The sequence below is a fragment of the Salvelinus alpinus genome, chromosome 14, assembly GCF_045679555.1.
Source record: "Salvelinus alpinus chromosome 14, SLU_Salpinus.1, whole genome shotgun sequence".
Lineage (NCBI taxonomy): Eukaryota > Metazoa > Chordata > Actinopteri > Salmoniformes > Salmonidae > Salvelinus > Salvelinus alpinus.
In genome coordinates, this window is record NC_092099.1 from 56,473,883 (window position 1) to 56,494,109 (window position 20,227).

The 20,227-nt window shown below is 45.6% G+C and overlaps 1 protein-coding gene across 2 annotated transcripts in view; it reads right to left on the bottom strand.

Annotated features, from left to right (window-relative positions):
* Nucleotides 1–20,227, bottom strand: part of trpm2 (transient receptor potential cation channel, subfamily M, member 2) — a 99,258-nt gene that overhangs the window by 52,203 nt on the left and 26,828 nt on the right. Inside the window, exons 9-12 of one of the 2 annotated variants that reach the window (XM_071341930.1) lie at nt 11,003–11,124; nt 9,207–9,578; nt 7,027–7,194; nt 6,717–6,849 (exon numbers count right to left, since the gene is read on the bottom strand). In XM_071341930.1, the coding sequence (XP_071198031.1) occupies nt 6,717–6,849; nt 7,027–7,194; nt 9,207–9,578; nt 11,003–11,124 (795 nt within the window). Of the gene's footprint in view, nt 1–6,716; nt 6,850–7,026; nt 7,195–9,206; nt 9,579–10,792; nt 10,966–11,002; nt 11,125–20,227 lie in introns of those variants that run through there. The other variant, XM_071341931.1, reaches the window with a different exon arrangement.

A 20,227-nucleotide genomic window follows, 5' to 3' on the forward strand; every position in this document is an offset into this window, starting at 1 on the left:
GGGCACGTGGCTTGGTGAAGCTCATAATGAGGAACTAGAACGCGATCGGTCGTGCGAGGGCACGTGGCTAGGTGAAGCTCATAATGAGGAACTAGAGCGCGGTCTAGCGAGGGCACGTGGCTTGGTGAAGCTCATAATGAGGAACTAGAGCGCGGTCTAGTGAGGGCACGTGGCTTGGTGAAGCTCATAATGAGGAACTAGAGCGCGGTCTAGTGAGGGCACGTGGCTTGGTGAAGCTCATAATGAGGAACTAGAACGCGATCGGTCGTGCGAGGGCACGTGGCTTGGTGAAGCTCATAATGAGGAACTAGAGCGCGGTCTAGTGAGGGCACGTGGCTTGGTGAAGCTCATAATGAGGAACTAGAGCGCGGTCTAGTGAGGGCACGTGGCTTGGTGAAGCTCATAATGAGGAACTAGAACGCGATCGGTCGTGCGAGGGCACGTGGCTTGGTGAAACTCATAATGAGGAACTAGAGCGCGGTCTAGCGAGGGCACGTGGCTTGGTGAAGCTCATAATGAGGAACTAGAGCGCGAGCGGTCTAGTGAGGGCACGTGGCTTGGTGAAGCTCATAATGAGGAACTAGAGCGCGGTCTAGCGAGGGCACGTGGCTTGGTGAAGCTCATAATAAGGAACTAGAGCGCGGTCTAGCGAGGGCACGTGGCTTGGTGAAGCTCATAATGAGGAACTAGAGCGCGGTCTAGCGAGGGCACGTGGCTTGGTGAAGCTCATAATGAGGAACTAGAGCGCGAGCGGTCTAGTGAGGGCACGTGGCTTGGTGAAGCTCATAATGAGGAACTAGAGCGCGGTCTAGCGAGGGCACGTGGCTTGGTGAAGCTCATAATGAGGAACTAGAGCGTGAGCGGTCTAGCGAGGGCACGTGGCTTGGTGAAGCTCAAAATGAGGAACTAGAGCGCGAGCGGTCTAGTGAGGGCACGTGGCTTGGTGAAGCTCAAAATGAGGAACTAGAGCGCGGTCTAGCGAGGGCACGTGGCTTGGTGAAGCTCATAATGAGGAACTAGAGCGCGGTCTAGCGAGGGCACGTGGCTTGGTGAAGCTCATAATGAGGAACTAGAGCGCGAGCGGTCTAGTGAGGGCACGTGGCTTGGTGAAGCTCATAATGAGGAACTAGAGCGCGGTCTAGCGAGGGCACGTGTGGCTTGGTGAAGCTCATAATGAGGAACTAGAGCGCGAGCGCGGTCTAGCGAGGGCACGTGGCTTGGTGAAGCTCATAATGAGGAACTAGAGCGCGATCGGTCGTGCGAGGGCACGTGGCTTGGTGAAGCTCATAATGAGGAACTAGAGCGCGGTCTAGCGAGGGCACGTGGCTTGGTGAAGCTCATAATGAGGAACTAGAGCGAGAGCGGTCTAGCGAGGACACGTGGCTTGGTGAAGCTCATAATGAGGAACTAGAGCGCGGTCTAGCGAGGGCACGTGGCTTGGTGAAGCTCATAATGAGGAACTAGAGCGCGGTCTAGTGAGGGCACGTGGCTTGGTGAAGCTCAAAATGAGGAACTAGAGCGCGGTCTAGCGAGGGCACATGGCTTGGTGAAGCTCATAATGAGGAACTAGAGCGCGGTCTAGCGAGGGCACGTGGCTTGGTGAAGCTCATAATGAGGAACTAGAGCGCGGTCTAGCGAGGACACGTGGCTTGGTGAAGCTCATACAATGAGGAACTAGAGCGCGGTCTAGTGAGGGCACGTGGCTTGGTGAAGCTCATAATGAGGAACTAGAGCGCGGTCTAGTGAGGGCACGTGGCTTGGTGAAGCTCATAATGAGGAACTAGAGCGCGGTCTAGTGAGGGCACGTGGCTTGGTGAAGCTCATAATGAGGAACTAGAGAGCGGTCTAGCGAGGGCACGTGGCTTGGTGAAGCTCATAATGAGGAACTAGAGCGCGGTCTAGCGAGGGCACGTGGCTTGGTGAAGCTCATAATGAGGAACTAGAGCGCGGTCTAGCGAGGGCACGTGGCTTGGTGAAGCTCATAATGAGGAACTAGAGCGCGGTCTAGCGAGGGCACGTGGCTTGGTGAAGCTCATAATGAGGAACTAGAGCGCGGTCTAGTGAGGGCATGTGGCTTGGTGAAGCTCAAAATGAGGAACTAGAGCGCGAGCGGTCTAGCGAGGGCACGTGGCTTGGTGAAGCTCATAATGAGGAACTAGAGCGCGGTCTAGCGAGGGCACGTGGCTTGGTGAAGCTCATACAATGAGGAACTAGAGCGCGGTCTAGTGAGGGCACGTGGCTTGGTGAAGCTCATAATGAGGAACTAGAGCGCGGTCTAGTGAGGGCATGTGGCTTGGTGAAGCTCAAAATGAGGAACTAGAGCGCGAGCGGTCTAGCGAGGGCACGTGGCTTGGTGAAGCTCATAATGAGGAACTAGAGCGCGGTCTAGCGAGGACACGTGGCTTGGTGAAGCTCATACAATGAGGAACTAGAGCGCGGTCTAGTGAGGGCACGTGGCTTGGTGAAGCTCATAATGAGGAACTAGAGCGCGGTCTAGTGAGGGCACGTGGCTTGGTGAAGCTCATAATGAGGAACTAGAGCGTGGTCTAGTGAGGGCACGTGGCTTGGTGAAGCTCATAATGAGGAACTAGAGAGCGGTCTAGCGAGGGCACGTGGCTTGGTGAAGCTCATAATGAGGAACTAGAGCGCGGTCTAGCGAGGGCACGTGGCTTGGTGAAGCTCATAATGAGGAACTAGAGCGCGGTCTAGCGAGGGCACGTGGCTTGGTGAAGCTCATAATGAGGAACTAGAGCGCGGTCTAGTGAGGGCATGTGGCTTGGTGAAGCTCAAAATGAGGAACTAGAGCGCGGTCTAGCGAGGGCACGTGGCTTGGTGAAGCTCATAATGAGGAACTAGAGAGCGGTCTAGCGAGGGCACGTGGCTTGGTGAAGCTCATAATGAGGAATTAGAGAGCGGTCTAGCGAGGGCACGTGGCTTGGTGAAGCTCAAAATGAGGAACTAGAGTGCAGGTGAAACCTTTTGCGGGGGCATCTGGCATAATGTGGAATGTTTTGATCAAATGTTTTGATAAATGAGGTAAACAGGTCTTGGGTTACTATTGTTAGGTGTTATTGTGAGTGTTTTGTTATTCCTGGTACTTAGAAAATACGAGGTAAGATGTGATTTTTTTGGGACCGTGTTACATAGTTAGATAGGAGACGGGTACTGTGTAGGTAGTTTTGCCCATTTGGATAGACGTCAGATCATCTATATAACAGCTGAGCTGAGAAAACGCTGGTTGACTTGAACAAACAAAACGAACTGGCACAGACAGACAGAAAACACAGGTATAAATACCCAGAGGATAAGTGGGGAAGATGGGCGACACCTGGAGGGGGTGGAGTGCTTCTAGACCTGCATTGCTTGCTGTTTGGGGTTTTAGGCTGGGTTTCTGTACAGCACTTTGAGATATCAGCTGATGTAAGAAGGGCTTTATAAATACATTTGATTTTGATTTGATTTGATTTGGAGACAAGCACAAGGACAGGTGAAACAGATGAGGGCGTGACAATTATTGCAATAATGAATCGCTGTTAAATAAAGATTGATTGTTTGAATAATTCAAAACTCTCTCAGTATACATGAATTTCCACGACACTGTACTGCACTAGATCAGTGGTTAATACAGACAGTATGTCTCAGTGCTGTATTGTGTGTCTGTGCTGCACTAGATCAGTGGTTAATACAGACAGTATGTCTCAGTGCTGTATTGTGTGTCTGTGCTGCACTAGATCATTGGTTAATACAGACAGTATGTCTCAGTGCTGTATTGTGTGTCTGTACTGCACTAGATCATTGGTTAATACAGACAGTATGTCTCAGTGCTGTATTGTGTGTCTGTGCTGCACTAGATCAGTGGTTAATACAGACAGTATGTCTCAGTGCTGTATTGTGTGTCTGTGCTGCACTAGATCATTGGTTAATACAGACAGTATGTCTCAGTGCTGTATTGTGTGTCTGTACTGCACTAGATCATTGGTTAATACAGACAGTATGTCTCAGTGCTGTATTGTGTGTCTGTACTGCACTAGATCATTGGTTAATACAGACAGTATGTCTCAGTGCTGTATTGTGTGTCTGTCCTGCACTAGATCAGTGGTTAATACAGACAGTATGTCTCAGTGCTGTATTGTGTGTCTGTGCTGCACTAGATCATTGGTTAATACAGACAGTATGTCTCAGTGCTGTATTGTGTGTCTGTACTGCACTAGATCATTGGTTAATACAGACAGTATGTCTCAGTGCTGTATTGTGTGTCTGTGCTGCACTAGATCATTGGTTAATACAGACAGTATGTCTCAGTGCTGTATTGTGTGTCTGTGCTGCACTAGATCAGTGGTTAATACAGACAGTATGTCTCAGTGCTGTATTGTGTGTCTGTGCTGCACTAGATCATTGGTTAATACAGACAGTATGTCTCAGTGCTGTATTGTGTGTCTGTGCTGCACTAGATCAGTGGTTAATACAGACAGTATGTCTCAGTGCTGTATTGTGTGTCTGTGCTGCACTAGATCATTGGTTAATACAGACAGTATGTCTCAGTGCTGTATTGTGTGTCTGTGCTGCACTAGATCATTGGTTAATACAGACAGTATGTCTCAGTGCTGTATTGTGTGTCTGTGCTGCACTAGATCATTGGTTAATACAGACAGTATGTCTCAGTGATAGAAATAGAATCAATAGAATGGGCGTCCCCATTCAAGTTAATGATGGCCGGCGGCCATTGCGAGTGTACCCATAGGCGCAAAGCACGAAGTAAAAGCTAGGTTCAAAATATACAGATTAAACCTGCACTGCGTAACTATGTGTGTACAGGTGTTATTGGTGACCGCTTGATATAGCAACTGCTCAGCATCGGACCGTAAATAGCTACAGGAGGGTAACGCGTACATCACTGGGGCCAAGCTTCCTGCCATCAAGGACCTCTATACCAGGCGCTGTCAAAATTGTCAAAGACTCCAGCCACCCAAGTCATAGACAGCAAGCAGTACCGTAGCGCCAAGTCTAGGTCCAAAAGGATCTTTAACAGCTTCTACCCCCAAACCATAAGACTGCTGAATGAAATGGCCACCGAACTATTTACATTTACCCCTTATTTTATACGTATTTATTCTGAGCACTGACTCTGTTGCACAGGCTCGATGTACACTCACTGCACTCTGACCACACACACACACATACTACGCTGACACTCTCAACACACACACATACTACGCTGACACTCACAACACACACACATACTACGCTGACACTCTCAACACACACACATACTACGCTGACACTCCCAACACTCACACATACTACGCTGACACTCCCAACACTCACACATACTACGCTGACACTCCCAACACACACACATACTACGCTGACACTCCCAACACACACACATACTACGCTGACACTCCCAACACACACACATACTACGCTGACACTCCCAACACTCACACACGAATGGATATTGACGCCACACACATACTGTACCGATGGTTAATAAGGACAGTATGTCTTAGTGTGAAGGCTACTGTACCGATGGCGTGTCTCTCATAGTGTTGGGCTACTGTACCGATGGCGTGTCTCTCATAGTGTTGGGCTACTGTACCGATGGCGTGTCTCTCACGGTGTTGGGCTACTGTACCGATGGCGTGTCTCTCATAGTGTTGGGCTACTGTACCGATGGCGTGTCTCTCATAGTGTTGGGCTACTGTACCGATGGCGTGTCTCTCATAGTGTTGGGCTACTGTACCGATGGCGTGTCTCTCATAGTGTTGGGCTACTGTACCGATGGCGTGTCTCTCATAGTGTTGGGCTACTGTACCGATGGCGTGTCTCTCATAGTGTTGGGCTACTGTACCGATGGCGTGTCTCTCATAGTGTTTGGCTACTGTACCGATGGCGTGTCTCTCATAGTGTTTGGCTACTGTACCGATGGCGTGTCTCTCATAGTGTTGGGCTACTGTACCGATGGCGTGTCTCTCATAGTGTTGGGCTACTGTACCGATGGCGTGTCTCTCATAGTGTTGGGCTACTGTACCGATGGCGTGTCTCTCATAGTGTTGGGCTACTGTACCGATGGCGTGTCTCTCATAGTGTTGGGCTACTGTACCGATGGCGTGTCTCTCATAGTGTTGGGCTACTGTACCGATGGCGTGTCTCTCATAGTGTTGGGCTACTGTACCGATGGCGTGTCTCTCATAGTGTGTGGGCTACTGTACCGATGGCGTGTCTCTCATAGTGTTGGGCTACTGTACCGATGGCGTGTCTCTCATAGTGTTGGGCTACTGTACCGATGGCGTGTCTCTCATAGTGTTGGGCTACTGTACCGATGGCGTGTCTCTCATAGTGTTGGGCTACTGTACCGATGGCGTGTCTCTCATAGTGTTGGGCTACTGTACCGATGGCGTGTCTCTCATAGTGTTGGGCTACTGTACCGATGGCGTGTCTCTCATAGTGTTGGGCTACTGTACCGATGGCGTGTCTCTCATAGTGTTGGGCTACTGTACTGATGGCGTGTCTCTCATAGTGTTGGGCTACTGTACCGATGGCGTGTCTCTCATAGTGTTGGGCTACTGTACCGATGGCGTGTCTCTCATAGTGTTGGGCTACTGTACCGATGGCGTGTCTCTCATAGTGTTGGGCTACTGTACCGATGGCGTGTCTCTCATAGTGTTGGGCTACTGTACCGATGGCGTGTCTCTCATAGTGTTGGGCTACTGTACCGATGGCGTGTCTCTCATAGTGTTTGGCCAGTTCTCTCATCTCCTCCGCCTCATCCTCCTCTTCCGCTCCTTCCTCAGCCAACTTCTTCAGGATCTTACTAGCGGCCAGAGCTGCTGACATACAGTCCCGGGACTGCACACAACAAACAAACATGTTAAGAGTAATAATGGTTTTTTAATCATATATTCTTATTTATTATTTTTCAAGCATTTTGCTTTAACTGCAGAATGAATACTTTAGGATAACTAGATAACTAGACCAGACAGTCAGTTCCATATGTAGACTGCCCTGCACTGGTTCCTACTCTACCTGCTCCCAGGCAATCTCAGCCAGCTCTTTCTTGTTCTGCAGGATGGCCCAGAGGAAAAGGTCTCCGCCTGGGTCTCTGAAAGTCTCCTCGCCCCTTTCTGAATCTCTCCCTGGTCCTCTGTCTGGGTCTGGCGAGGCCTGGAGCTCCAGCTGCTCTTTGGGTGGCAGCTAAAACAGAGCAGATAGGTGGGGTCAGTAGGCAGCTAAAACAGAGCAGATAGGTAGGTCAGTAGGCAGCTAGCACAGAACAGATAGGTGGGTCAGTAGGCAGCTAGCACAGAACAGATAGTTAGGTTAGTAACATCCTCTGTTTCATGGAATCATGGCTCTCTCCGGATATACTGTCGCCGTCCATACAGCCAGCTGGGTTCTCAGTACATCGAGCAGACAGGAATAAAGAACTCTCCGGGAAAAAGAAAAGTGGAGATGTATGTTTTATGATTAACTACTCATGGTGTGATTGTGGTACCGTACAGGAAAGTCCTTTAGTTCACCCAACCTGGAATACCTCACAATCAAATGCTGACCGTAACACCTTCCGAAGGAATTCTCTTCGATCAACGTCACAGCCGTGTATATTCCTCCTCAAGCCGATACCACGACATGTCTCAAGGAACTACACTGGGCTTTGTGCAAACTGGAAACCGTATATCCCGCATTTATTGTAGCTGGGGACTTTAATAAAGCAGATCTGAGTAAACGCTACAGAAGTTATCAAAACATCGCCTGCGCTACTCCCGCAAAACCCCAGTCTCAACGTCAACAGTGACGAGGCGACTCCGGGATGTTGGCCTTCTAGGCAGAGTTCCTCTGTCCAGTCTCAATGTCAACAGTGAAGAGGCGACTCCGGGATGCTGGCCTTCTAGGCAGAGTTCCTCTGTCCAGTCTCATCGTCAACAGTGAAGAGGCGACTCCGGGATGCTGGCCTTCTAGGCAGAGTTCCTCTGTCCAGTCTCATCGTCAACAGTGAAGAGGCGACTCCGGGATGCTGGCCTTCTAGGCAGAGTTCCTCTGTCCAGTCTCATCGTCAACAGTGAAGAAGCGACTCCGGGATGCTGGCCTTCTAGGCAGAGTTCCTCTGTCCAGTCTCAACGTCAACAGTGAAGAGGCGACTCCGGGATATTGGCCTTCTAGGCAGACTTCCTCTGTCCAGTCTCAACGTCAATAGTGAAGAGGCGACACCGGGATATTGGCCTTCTAGGCAGACTTCCTCTGTCCAGTCTCAACGTCAATAGTGAAGAGGCGACTCCGGGATGTTGGCCTTCTAGGCAGACTTCCTCTGTCCAGTGTCTGTCTTCCTTTGCCCATCTTAATCTTTTCTTTTTATTGGCCAGTCTGAGATATGGATTTTTCTTTGCAACTCTGCCTAGAAGGCCAGCGTCCCGGAGTCGCCCCTTCACTGTTGACGTTGAGACTGGTGTTTGCGGGTACTATTTAATGAAGCTACCAGTTGAGAACTTGTGAGGCGTCTGTTTTTCAAACTAGACACTCTAATGTATTTGTCCTCTTGCTCAGTTGTGCACCGGGGCCTCCCACTCCTCTTTCTATTCTGGTTAGAGCCAGTTTGTGCTGTTATGTGAAGGGAGTAGTACACAGCATTGTACGAGATCTTCAGTTTCTTGGCAATTTCTCGCATGGAATAGCCTTCATTTCTCAGAACAAGAATAGACTTGTTTCTGGCCATTTTGAGCCTGTAATCGAACCCACAAACGCTGATAATCCAAAGTGGGTTCTATATGGCAGACCAATCTGAACTCATCTCTCGGCATGTCCAGCCCTCTCATTATCTCAGCCAATCATGGCTAGTGGGAACGTAATTTCCCACTCGTAATTTAACATTTTTATTCGTATTTACAGATGGCATACAAGTTTGTTATTAAGGCACATGGAAGTTCACATGTTCCAGAAGCATTTCTGCCAAAAAGAAACATTCAAATGGCTCTCTTGTGAAGTCGTGACTTGCGACATACGCCTAGTTTTCTGAAACGGGTCACATATAGTCTCTATAAGGTATATCTAGCTAGCAGCTACAGAAACCAGAGATATATAGTCTCTTTGTAGTATTTCTAGCTGGCAGCTACACGAGACATCTAAATAACTGGCCACGATATTATGACACCACACCAGATCCACTGCTTCTGTGACCATGGCGATGCTGTCTGATACAGTTTGATACTCACTGTGACAGCGACATCCTCCTTGGGCTCCTTTGGGTACCTGGTGGAGTGCAGGCCAGGCAAGGGGTAGAGTGGCTGGGTGAAACTGCCCAGTAGGTGGCGTATTTCATCCGAGACGTGACTGAGAGAGATGGTCCTCCCTGCAGCGCCCCGAGGACTCAGGGTCTGACTCCGTCGACTCTTCTCGGTCTGGATGCGCTTGGCCAGGCGGCGCAGGAAGAAGCAGGAAGTGGGCAGCTGGGTGTAGAGGTCACACAGAGTGGTCTGGTCCCCCAGGAACTCTCTCAGACACACTCCGTTCTCCAGGAGCAGCCGGACAAACTGGGGCTTGTGGCCCAGCAGGGCTGAGAACATGGCCTGATGCAGGTCACTGGACTGGACAGGAGGAGAGGGATTTCTTCAACATGATAATAATACTGTCATCTTGAAATTACCTTTTAAAATACTACATTTTGTCTATAACCATTGACTCTGTGCCGGTACCCCCTGTATATAGCCCCGCTATTGTTATTTACTGCTGCTCTTTAATTATTTGTTAATCTTAACTCTTACTTTTTTAGGTATTTTCTTAAAACTGCATTGTTGGTTAAGGGCTTGTAAGTAAGCATTTCACTGTAAGGTCTACACCTGTTGTATTCGGTGCATGTGACAAATAAAATTTGATATGATTTGATTTTCCATCCAATTGGCGACAGATTTCCATGGGAATATTGTAAAATCCGCATAAAGAAAATATGTGCTGTGGTGCGTTTCCATCAAACGGAGTTGTTGCTGATAACAGTCAGTGGGTGATGACATAGTACACACAAAATGTAATTTTTCGCTTAAGTTTTTCATGTACCGAATAAACATCTAAAGGTCAATGTGTTTCCATTGTAAAATCTACCGATAGTTTTGTCACAGAAACTGTTGCATTAAACAGCAAATGTGCCTCCTCTGGTTTTGGCACTTTCACTCTAGCCAACAGCTGGCAGATACAGCAGGTAGGCTGTGCGGGTTGGCTGTGCGGGTAGGCTGTGCGGGTAGGCTGTGCGGGTTGGCTGTGCGGGTTGGCTGTGCGGGTTGGCTGTGCGGGTTGGCTGTGCGGGTTGGCTGTGCGGGTTGGCTGTGCGGGTTGGCTGTGCGGGTTGGCTGTGCGGGTAGGCTGTGCGGGTTGGCTGTGCGGGTAGTGGTATCGTGGTATCGTGGTATCGTGGTTTCGTGGTTTTGTGGTATCGTGGTTTCGTGGTATCGTGGTATCGTGGTATAGTGGTATCGTGGTATCGTGGTATCGTGGTATAGTGGTATAGTGGTATCGTGGTATCGTGGTTTCGTGGTATCGTGGTATCGTGGTATCGTGGTATAGTGGTATCGTGGTATCGTGGTATCCAATTGTATAGTTATGACCTTCTCTCATTGCAGCAACCCCCCAAAGGGCTTGGAAGAGCCTCACTGCTTCTTCTACACTCTGCTCTGCCCGAAAGTTAGCCGAACCAATGTGTTGGAGGGGACACCGTACAACTGACTAACCTACCCAGCTTGCAGGTGTCCGGTCCGCCATGAGGATTCAATAGAGCGTGATGAGACAAGGAATCCCCCGCCGGCCCTACCTTCCACTGGCTATCCTCAGTGAAGATGTCAGTCGGCCTTACCTTCCACTGGCTATCCTCAGTGAAGATGTCAGTCGGCCTTACCTTCCACTGGCTATCCTCAGTGAAGATGTCAGCCGGCCCTACCTTCCACTGGCTATCCTCAGTGAAGATGTCAGCCGGCCCTACCTTCCACTGGCTATCCTCAGTAAAGATGTCAGCCGGCCCTACCTTCCACTGGCTATCCTCAGTGAAGATGTCAGTCTTAGCGATGTCCACTCTGTTCCAGGCTACGGCTAGCTCCAGTTGTCTCTCCCAGCGCTCCATCCCAACAGACTCACTGCTCCTGTTGGCTGGGAGGGGAGGAGGAGAGAGATAAACCTGGATTAGAACTAGGGCCGTCGTTTCTCTGAACTCTAGACCTTATAACTAAGGCAATCAGTTGCTGATCAGGTTGCGTATGCATTTCAAAACTGATATGGAAACCATTCTTCCAATGTGGAATTTAGAAAGTGACTTACTCTGCATCATTTAGCAGTAATGCCCATGCTTAGAGCTTAATATGGGACAGCCTGCAGTAGTCTGGTAATATGTGACACCAGGATGCATCAGAATGTCCAGATGAGGCACTCAGATTCTTCTAGATGATGATGAATGAGACTATTTACAGAACGTCTCAGTCTGAGAGACATCCTAAACTCAATCATCTACTTCAGGAAGTGTCAAAAAGAGTCTCATGTTTCAACATTAACACACTGTCTGGAAACCAAGCGGACAATGTGCTGCTCAGGTACTCAGCACTAGTAATGTTACTGTGACTCAGCAGAAGAACCTGTTATTCTGAGGTACTCAGCATTAGTAATGTTTCTCTGTGACTCAGCAGAATAACCTGTTATTCTGAGGTATTCAGCATTAGTAATGTTTCTCTGTGACTCAGCAGAAGAACCTGTTATTCTGAGGTATTCAGCATTAGTAATGTTTCTCTGTGACTCAGCAGAAGAACCTGTTATTCTGAGGTATTCAGCATTAGTAATGTTTCTCTGTGACTCAGCAGAAGAACCTGTTATTCTGAGGTATTCAGCATTAGTAATGTTACTCTGTGACTCAGCAGAAGAACCTGTTATTCTGAGGTACTCAGCATTAGTAATGTTACTCTGTGACTCAGCAGAAGAACCTGTTATTCTGAGGTACTCAGCATTAGTAATGTTTCTCTGTGACTCAGCAGAATAACCTGTTATTCTGAGGTACTCAGCATTAGTAATGTTTCTCTGTGACTCAGCAGAAGAACCTGTTATTCTGAGGTACTCAGCATTAGTAATGTTTCTCTGTGACTCAGCAGAATAACCTGTTATTCTGAGGTACTCAGCATTAGTAATGTTACTCTGTGACTCAGCAGAATAACCTGTTATTCTGAGGTACTCAGCATTAGTAATGTTACTCTGTGACTCAGCAGAAGAACCTGTTATTCTGAGGTACTCAGCATTAGTAATGTTACTCTGTGACTCAGCAGAAGAACCTGTTATTCTGAGGTACTCAGCATTAGTAATGTTACTCTGTGACTCAGCAGAATAACCTGTTATTCTGAGGTACTCAGCATTAGTAATGTTTCTCTGTGACTCAGCAGAATAACCTGTTATTCTGAGGTACTCAGCATAAGTAATGTTACTCTGTGACTCAGCAGAAGAACCTGTTATTCTGAGGTGCTCAGCATTAGTAATGTTACTCTGTGAATCAGCAGAATAACCTGTTATTCTGAGGTGCTCAGCATTAGTAATGTTACTCTGTGACTCAGCAGAAGAACCTGTTATTCTGAGGTACTCAGCATTAGTAATGTTACTCTGTGACTCAGCAGAAGAACCTGTTATTCTGAGGTACTCAGCATTAGTAATGCTACTCTGTGACTCAGCAGAAGAACCTGTTATTCTGAGGTACTCAGCATTAGTAATGTTACTCTGTGACTCAGCAGAAGAACCTGTTATTCTGAGGTACTCAGCATTAGTAATGTTACTCTGTGACTCAGCAGAAGAACCTGTTATTCTGAGGTACTCAGCATTAGTAATGTTACTCTGTGACTCAGCAGAAGAACCTGTTATTCTGAGGTACTCAGCATTAGTAATGTTACTCTGTGACTCAGCAGAATAACCTGTTATTCTGAGGTACTCAGCATTAGTAATGTTACTCTGTGACTCAGCAGAAGAACCTGTTATTCTGAGGTACTCAGCATTAGTAATGTTACTCTGTGACTCAGCAGAAGAACCTGTTATTCTGAGGTACTCAGCATTAGTAATGTTACTCTGTGACTCAGCAGAAGAACCTGTTATTCTGAGGTACTCAGCATTAGTAATGTTACTCTGTGACTCAGCAGAAGAACCTGTTATTCTGAGGTACTCAGCATTAGTAATGTTACTCTGTGACTCAGCAGAAGAACCTGTTATTCTGAGGTACTCAGCATTAGTAATGTTTCTCTGTGACTCAGCAGAAGAACCTGTTATTCTGAGGTACTCAGCATTAGTAATGTTTCTCTGTGACTCAGCAGAAGAACCTGTTATTCTGAGGTACTCAGCATTAGTAATGTTTCTCTGTGACTCAGCAGAAGAACCTGTTATTCTGAGGTACTCAGCATTAGTAATGTTACTCTGTGACTCAGCAGAAGAACCTGTTATTCTGAGGTACTCAGCATTAGTAATGTTACTCTGTGACTCAGCAGAAGAACCTGTTATTCTGAGGTACTCAGCATTAGTAATGCTACTCTGTGACTCAGCAGAAGAACCTGTTATTCTGAGGTACTCAGCATTAGTAATGTTTCTCTGTGACTCAGCAGAAGAACCTGTTATTCTGAGGTACTCAGCATTAGTAATGTTACTCTGTGACTCAGCAGAAGAACCTGTTATTCTGAGGTACTCAGCATTAGTAATGTTTCTCTGTGACTCAGCAGAAGAACCTGTTATTCTGAGGTACTCAGCATTAGTAATGTTTCTCTGTGACTCAGCAGAATAACCTGTTATTCTGAGGTACTCAGCATTAGTAATGTTTCTCTGTGACTCAGCAGAAGAACCTGTTATTCTGAGGTACTCAGCATTAGTAATGTTACTCTGTGACTCAGCAGAAGAACCTGTTATTCTGAGGTACTCAGCATTAGTAATGCTACTCTGTGACTCAGCAGAAGAACCTGTTATTCTGAGGTACTCAGCATTAGTAATGTTTCTCTGTGACTCAGCAGAAGAACCTGTTATTCTGAGGTACTCAGCATTAGTAATGTTACTCTGTGACTCAGCAGAAGAACCTGTTATTCTGAGGTACTCAGCATTAGTAATGTTACTCTGTGACTCAGCAGAAGAACCTGTTATTCTGAGGTACTCAGCATTAGTAATGTTACTCTGTGACTCAGCAGAAGAACCTGTTATTCTGAGGTACTCAGCATTAGTAGTGTTTCTCTGTGACTCAGCAGAAGAACCTGTTATTCTGAGGTACTCAGCATTAGTAATGTTACTCTGTGACTAAGCAGAAGAACCTGTTATTCTGAGGTACTCAGCATTAGTAATGCTACTCTGTGACTCAGCAGAAGAACCTGTTATTCTGAGGTACTCAGCATTAGTAATGTTACTCTGTGACTCAGCAGAAGAACCTGTTATTCTGAGGTACTCAGCATTAGTAATGTTTCTCTGTGACTCAGCAGAAGAACCTGTTATTCTGAGGTACTCAGCATTAGTAATGTTACTCTGTGACTCAGCAGAATAACCTGTTATTCTGAGGTACTCAGCATTAGTAATGTTACTCTGTGACTCAGCAGAAGAACCTGTTATTCTGAGGTACTCAGCATTAGTAATGTTACTCTGTGACTCAGCAGAAGAACCTGTTATTCTGAGGTACTCAGCATTAGTAATGTTACTCTGTGACTCAGCAGAAGAACCTGTTATTCTGAGGTACTCAGCATTAGTAATGTTTCTCTGTGACTCAGCAGAAGAACCTGTTATTCTGAGGTACTCAGCATTAGTAATGTTACTCTGTGACTCAGCAGAAGAACCTGTTATTCTGAGGTACTCAGCATTAGTAATGTTTCTCTGTGACTCAGCAGAAGAACCTGTTATTCTGAGGTACTCAGCATTAGTAATGTTTCTCTGTGACTCAGCAGAAGAACCTGTTATTCTGAGGTACTCAGCATTAGTAATGTTTCTCTGTGACTCAGCAGAATAACCTGTTATTCTGAGGTACTCAGCATTAGTAATGTTACTCTGTGACTCAGCAGAATAACCTGTTATTCTGAGGTACTCAGCATTAGTAATGTTACTCTGTGACTCAGCAGAAGAACCTGTTATTCTGAGGTACTCAGCATTAGTAATGTTACTCTGTGACTCAGCAGAAGAACCTGTTATTCTGAGGTACTCAGCATTAGTAATGTTTCTCTGTGACTCAGCAGAAGAACCTGTTATTCTGAGGTACTCAGCATTAGTAATGTTACTCTGTGACTCAGCAGAAGAACCTGTTATTCTGAGGTACTCAGCATTAGTAATGTTTCTCTGTGACTCAGCAGAAGAACCTGTTATTCTGAGGTACTCAGCATTAGTAATGTTTCTCTGTGACTCAGCAGAAGAACCTGTTATTCTGAGGTACTCAGCATTAGTAATGTTTCTCTGTGACTCAGCAGAAGAACCTGTTATTCTGAGGTACTCAGCATTAGTAATGTTACTCTGTGACTCAGCAGAAGAACCTGTTATTCTGAGGTACTCAGCATTAGTAATGTTACTCTGTGACTCAGCAGAAGAACCTGTTATTCTGAGGTACTCAGCATTAGTAATGCTACTCTGTGACTCAGCAGAAGAACCTGTTATTCTGAGGTACTCAGCATTAGTAATGTTTCTCTGTGACTCAGCAGAAGAACCTGTTATTCTGAGGTACTCAGCATTAGTAATGTTACTCTGTGACTCAGCAGAAGAACCTGTTATTCTGAGGTACTCAGCATTAGTAATGTTACTCTGTGACTCAGCAGAAGAACCTGTTATTCTGAGGTACTCAGCATTAGTAATGTTACTCTGTGACTCAGCAGAAGAACCTGTTATTCTGAGGTACTCAGCATTAGTAATGTTTCTCTGTGACTCAGCAGAAGAACCTGTTATTCTGAGGTACTCAGCATTAGTAATGTTACTCTGTGACTCAGCAGAAGAACCTGTTATTCTGAGGTACTCAGCATTAGTAATGCTACTCTGTGACTCAGCAGAAGAATCTGTTATTCTGAGGTACTCAGCATTAGTAATGTTACTCTGTGACTCAGCAGAAGAACCTGTTATTCTGAGGTACTCAGCATTAGTAATGCTACTCTGTGACTCAGCAGAAGAATCTGTTATTCTGAGGTACTCAGCATTAGTAATGTTTCTCTGTGACTCAGCAGAAGAACCTGTTATTCTGAGGTACTCAGCATTAGTAATGTTACTCTGTGACTCAGCAGAAGAACCTGTTATTCTGAGGTACTCAGCATTAGTAATGTTTCTCTGTGACTCAGCAGAAGAACCTGTTATTCTGAGGTACTCAGCATTAGTAATGTTTCTCTGTGACTCAGCAGAAGAACCTGTTATTCTGAGGTACTCAGCATTAGTAATGTTTCTCTGTGACTCAGCAGAAGAACCTGTTATTCTGAGGTACTCAGCATTAGTAATGTTACTCTGTGACTCAGCAGAAGAACCTGTTATTCTGAGGTACTCAGCATTAGTAATGCTACTCTGTGACTCAGCAGAAGAACCTGTTATTCTGAGGTACTCAGCATTAGTAATGTTTCTCTGTGACTCAGCAGAAGAACCTGTTATTCTGAGGTACTCAGCATTAGTAATGTTACTCTGTGACTCAGCAGAAGAACCTGTTATTCTGAGGTACTCAGCATTAGTAGTGTTTCTCTGTGACTCAGCAGAAGAACCTGTTATTCTGAGGTACTCAGCATTAGTAATGTTACTCTGTGACTAAGCAGAAGAACCTGTTATTCTGAGGTACTCAGCATTAGTAATGCTACTCTGTGACTCAGCAGAAGAACCTGCTATTCTGAGGTACTCAGCATTAGTAATGTTACTCTGTGACTCAGCAGAAGAACCTGTTATTCTGAGGTACTCAGCATTAGTAATGTTTCTCTGTGACTCAGCAGAAGAACCTGTTATTCTGAGGTACTCAGCATTAGTAATGTTACTCTGTGACTCAGCAGAAGAACCTGTTATTCTGAGGTACTCAGCATTAGTAATGTTACTCTGTGACTCAGCAGAAGAACCTGTTATTCTGAGGTACTCAGCATTAGTAATGTTACTCTGTGACTCAGCAGAAGAACCTGTTATTCTGAGGTACTCAGCATTAGTAATGTTACTCTGTGACTCAGCAGAAGAACCTGTTATTCTGAGGTACTCAGCATTAGTAATGTTTCTCTGTGACTCAGCAGAAGAACCTGTTATTCTGAGGTACTCAGCATTAGTAATGTTACTCTGTGACTCAGCAGAAGAACCTGTTATTCTGAGGTACTCAGCATTAGTAATGTTTCTCTGTGACTCAGCAGAAGAACCTGTTATTCTGAGGTACTCAGCATTAGTAATGTTTCTCTGTGACTCAGCAGAAGAACCTGTTATTCTGAGGTACTCAGCATTAGTAATGTTTCTCTGTGACTCAGCAGAATAACCTGTTATTCTGAGGTACTCAGCATTAGTAATGTTACTCTGTGACTCAGCAGAAGAACCTGTTATTCTGAGGTACTCAGCATTAGTAATGTTACTCTGTGACTCAGCAGAAGAACCTGTTATTCTGAGGTACTCAGCATTAGTAATGTTACTCTGTGACTCAGCAGAAGAACCTGTTATTCTGAGGTACTCAGCATTAGTAATGTTTCTCTGTGACTCAGCAGAAGAACCTGTTATTCTGAGGTACTCAGCATTAGTAATGTTACTCTGTGACTCAGCAGAAGAACCTGTTATTCTGAGGTACTCAGCATTAGTAATGTTTCTCTGTGACTCAGCAGAAGAACCTGTTATTCTGAGGTACTCAGCATTAGTAATGTTTCTCTGTGACTCAGCAGAAGAACCTGTTATTCTGAGGTACTCAGCATTAGTAATGTTTCTCTGTGACTCAGCAGAAGAACCTGTTATTCTGAGGTACTCAGCATTAGTAATGTTACTCTGTGACTCAGCAGAAGAACCTGTTATTCTGAGGTACTCAGCATTAGTAATGTTACTCTGTGACTCAGCAGAAGAACCTGTTATTCTGAGGTACTCAGCATTAGTAATGCTACTCTGTGACTCAGCAGAAGAACCTGTTATTCTGAGGTACTCAGCATTAGTAATGTTTCTCTGTGACTCAGCAGAAGAACCTGTTATTCTGAGGTACTCAGCATTAGTAATGTTACTCTGTGACTCAGCAGAAGAACCTGTTATTCTGAGGTACTCAGCATTAGTAATGTTACTCTGTGACTCAGCAGAAGAACCTGTTATTCTGAGGTACTCAGCATTAGTAATGTTACTCTGTGACTCAGCAGAAGAACCTGTTATTCTGAGGTACTCAGCATTAGTAATGTTACTCTGTGACTCAGCAGAAGAACCTGTTATTCTGAGGTACTCAGCATTAGTAATGTTACTCTGTGACTCAGCAGAAGAACCTGTTATTCTGAGGTACTCAGCATTAGTAATGCTACTCTGTGACTCAGCAGAAGAACCTGTTATTCTGAGGTACTCAGCATTAGTAATGCTACTCTGTGACTCAGCAGAAGAACCTGTTATTCTGAGGTACTCAGCATTAGTAATGTTACTCTGTGACTCAGCAGAAGAACCTGTTATTCTGAGGTACTCAGCATTAGTAATGTTACTCTGTGACTCAGCAGAAGAACCTGTTATTCTGAGGTACTCAGCATTAGTAATGTTTCTCTGTGACTCAGCAGAAGAACCTGTTATTCTGAGGTACTCAGCATTAGTAATGTTACTCTGTGACTCAGCAGAAGAACCTGTTATTCTGAGGTACTCAGCATTAGTAATGTTACTCTGTGACTCAGCAGAAGAACCTGTTATTCTGAGGTACTCAGCATTAGTAATGCTACTCTGTGACTCAGCAGAAGAATCTGTTATTCTGAGGTACTCAGCATTAGTAATGTTTCTCTGTGACTCAGCAGAAGAACCTGTTATTCTGAGGTACTCAGCATTAGTAATGTTACTCTGTGACTCAGCAGAAGAACCTGTTATTCTGAGGTACTCAGCATTAGTAATGTTTCTCTGTGACTCAGCAGAAGAACCTGTTATTCTGAGGTACTCAGCATTAGTAATGTTTCTCTGTGACTCAGCAGAAGAACCTGTTATTCTGAGGTACTCAGCATTAGTAATGTTTCTCTGTGACTCAGCAGAAGAACCTGTTATTCTGAGGTACTCAGCATTAGTAATGTTACTCTGTGACTCAGCAGAAGAACCTGTTATTCTGAGGTACTCAGCATTAGTAATGCTACTCTGTGACTCAGCAGAAGAACCTGTTATTCTGAGGTACTCAGCATTAGTAATGTTTCTCTGTGACTCAGCAGAAGAACCTGTTATTCTGAGGTACTCAGCATTAGTAATGTTACTCTGTGACTCAGCAGAAGAACCTGTTATTCTGAGGTACTCAGCATTAGTAATGCTACTCTGTGACTCAGCAGAAGAACCTGTTATTCTGAGGTACTCAGCATTAGTGATGCTACTCTGTGACTCAGCAGAAGAACCTGTTATTCTGAGGTACTCAGCATTAGTGATGTTACTCTGTGACTCAGCAGAAGAACCTGTTATTCTGAGGTACTCAGCATTAGTAATGTTTCTCTGTGACTCAGCAGAAGAACCTGTTATTCTGAGGTACTCAGCATTAGTAATGTTACTCTGTGACTCAGCAGAAGAACCTGTTATTCTGAGGTACTCAGCATTAGTAATGTTACTCTGTGACTCAGCAGAAGAACCTGTTATTCTGAGGTACTCAGCATTAGTAATGCTACTCTGTGACTCAGCAGAAGAATCTGTTATTCTGAGGTACTCAGCATTAGTAATGTTTCTCTGTGACTCAGCAGAAGAACCTGTTATTCTGAGGTACTCAGCATTAGTAATGTTACTCTGTGACTCAGCAGAAGAACCTGTTATTCTGAGGTACTCAGCATTAGTAATGTTTCTCTGTGACTCAGCAGAAGAACCTGTTATTCTGAGGTACTCAGCATTAGTAATGTTTCTCTGTGACTCAGCAGAAGAACCTGTTATTCTGAGGTACTCAGCATTAGTAATGTTACTCTGTGACTCAGCAGAAGAACCTGTTATTCTGAGGTACTCAGCATTAGTAATGCTACTCTGTGACTCAGCAGAAGAACCTGTTATTCTGAGGTACTCAGCATTAGTAATGCTACTCTGTGACTCAGCAGAAGAACCTGTTATTCTGAGGTACTCAGCATTAGTAATGTTACTCTGTGACTCAGCAGAAGAACCTGTTATTCTGAGGTAC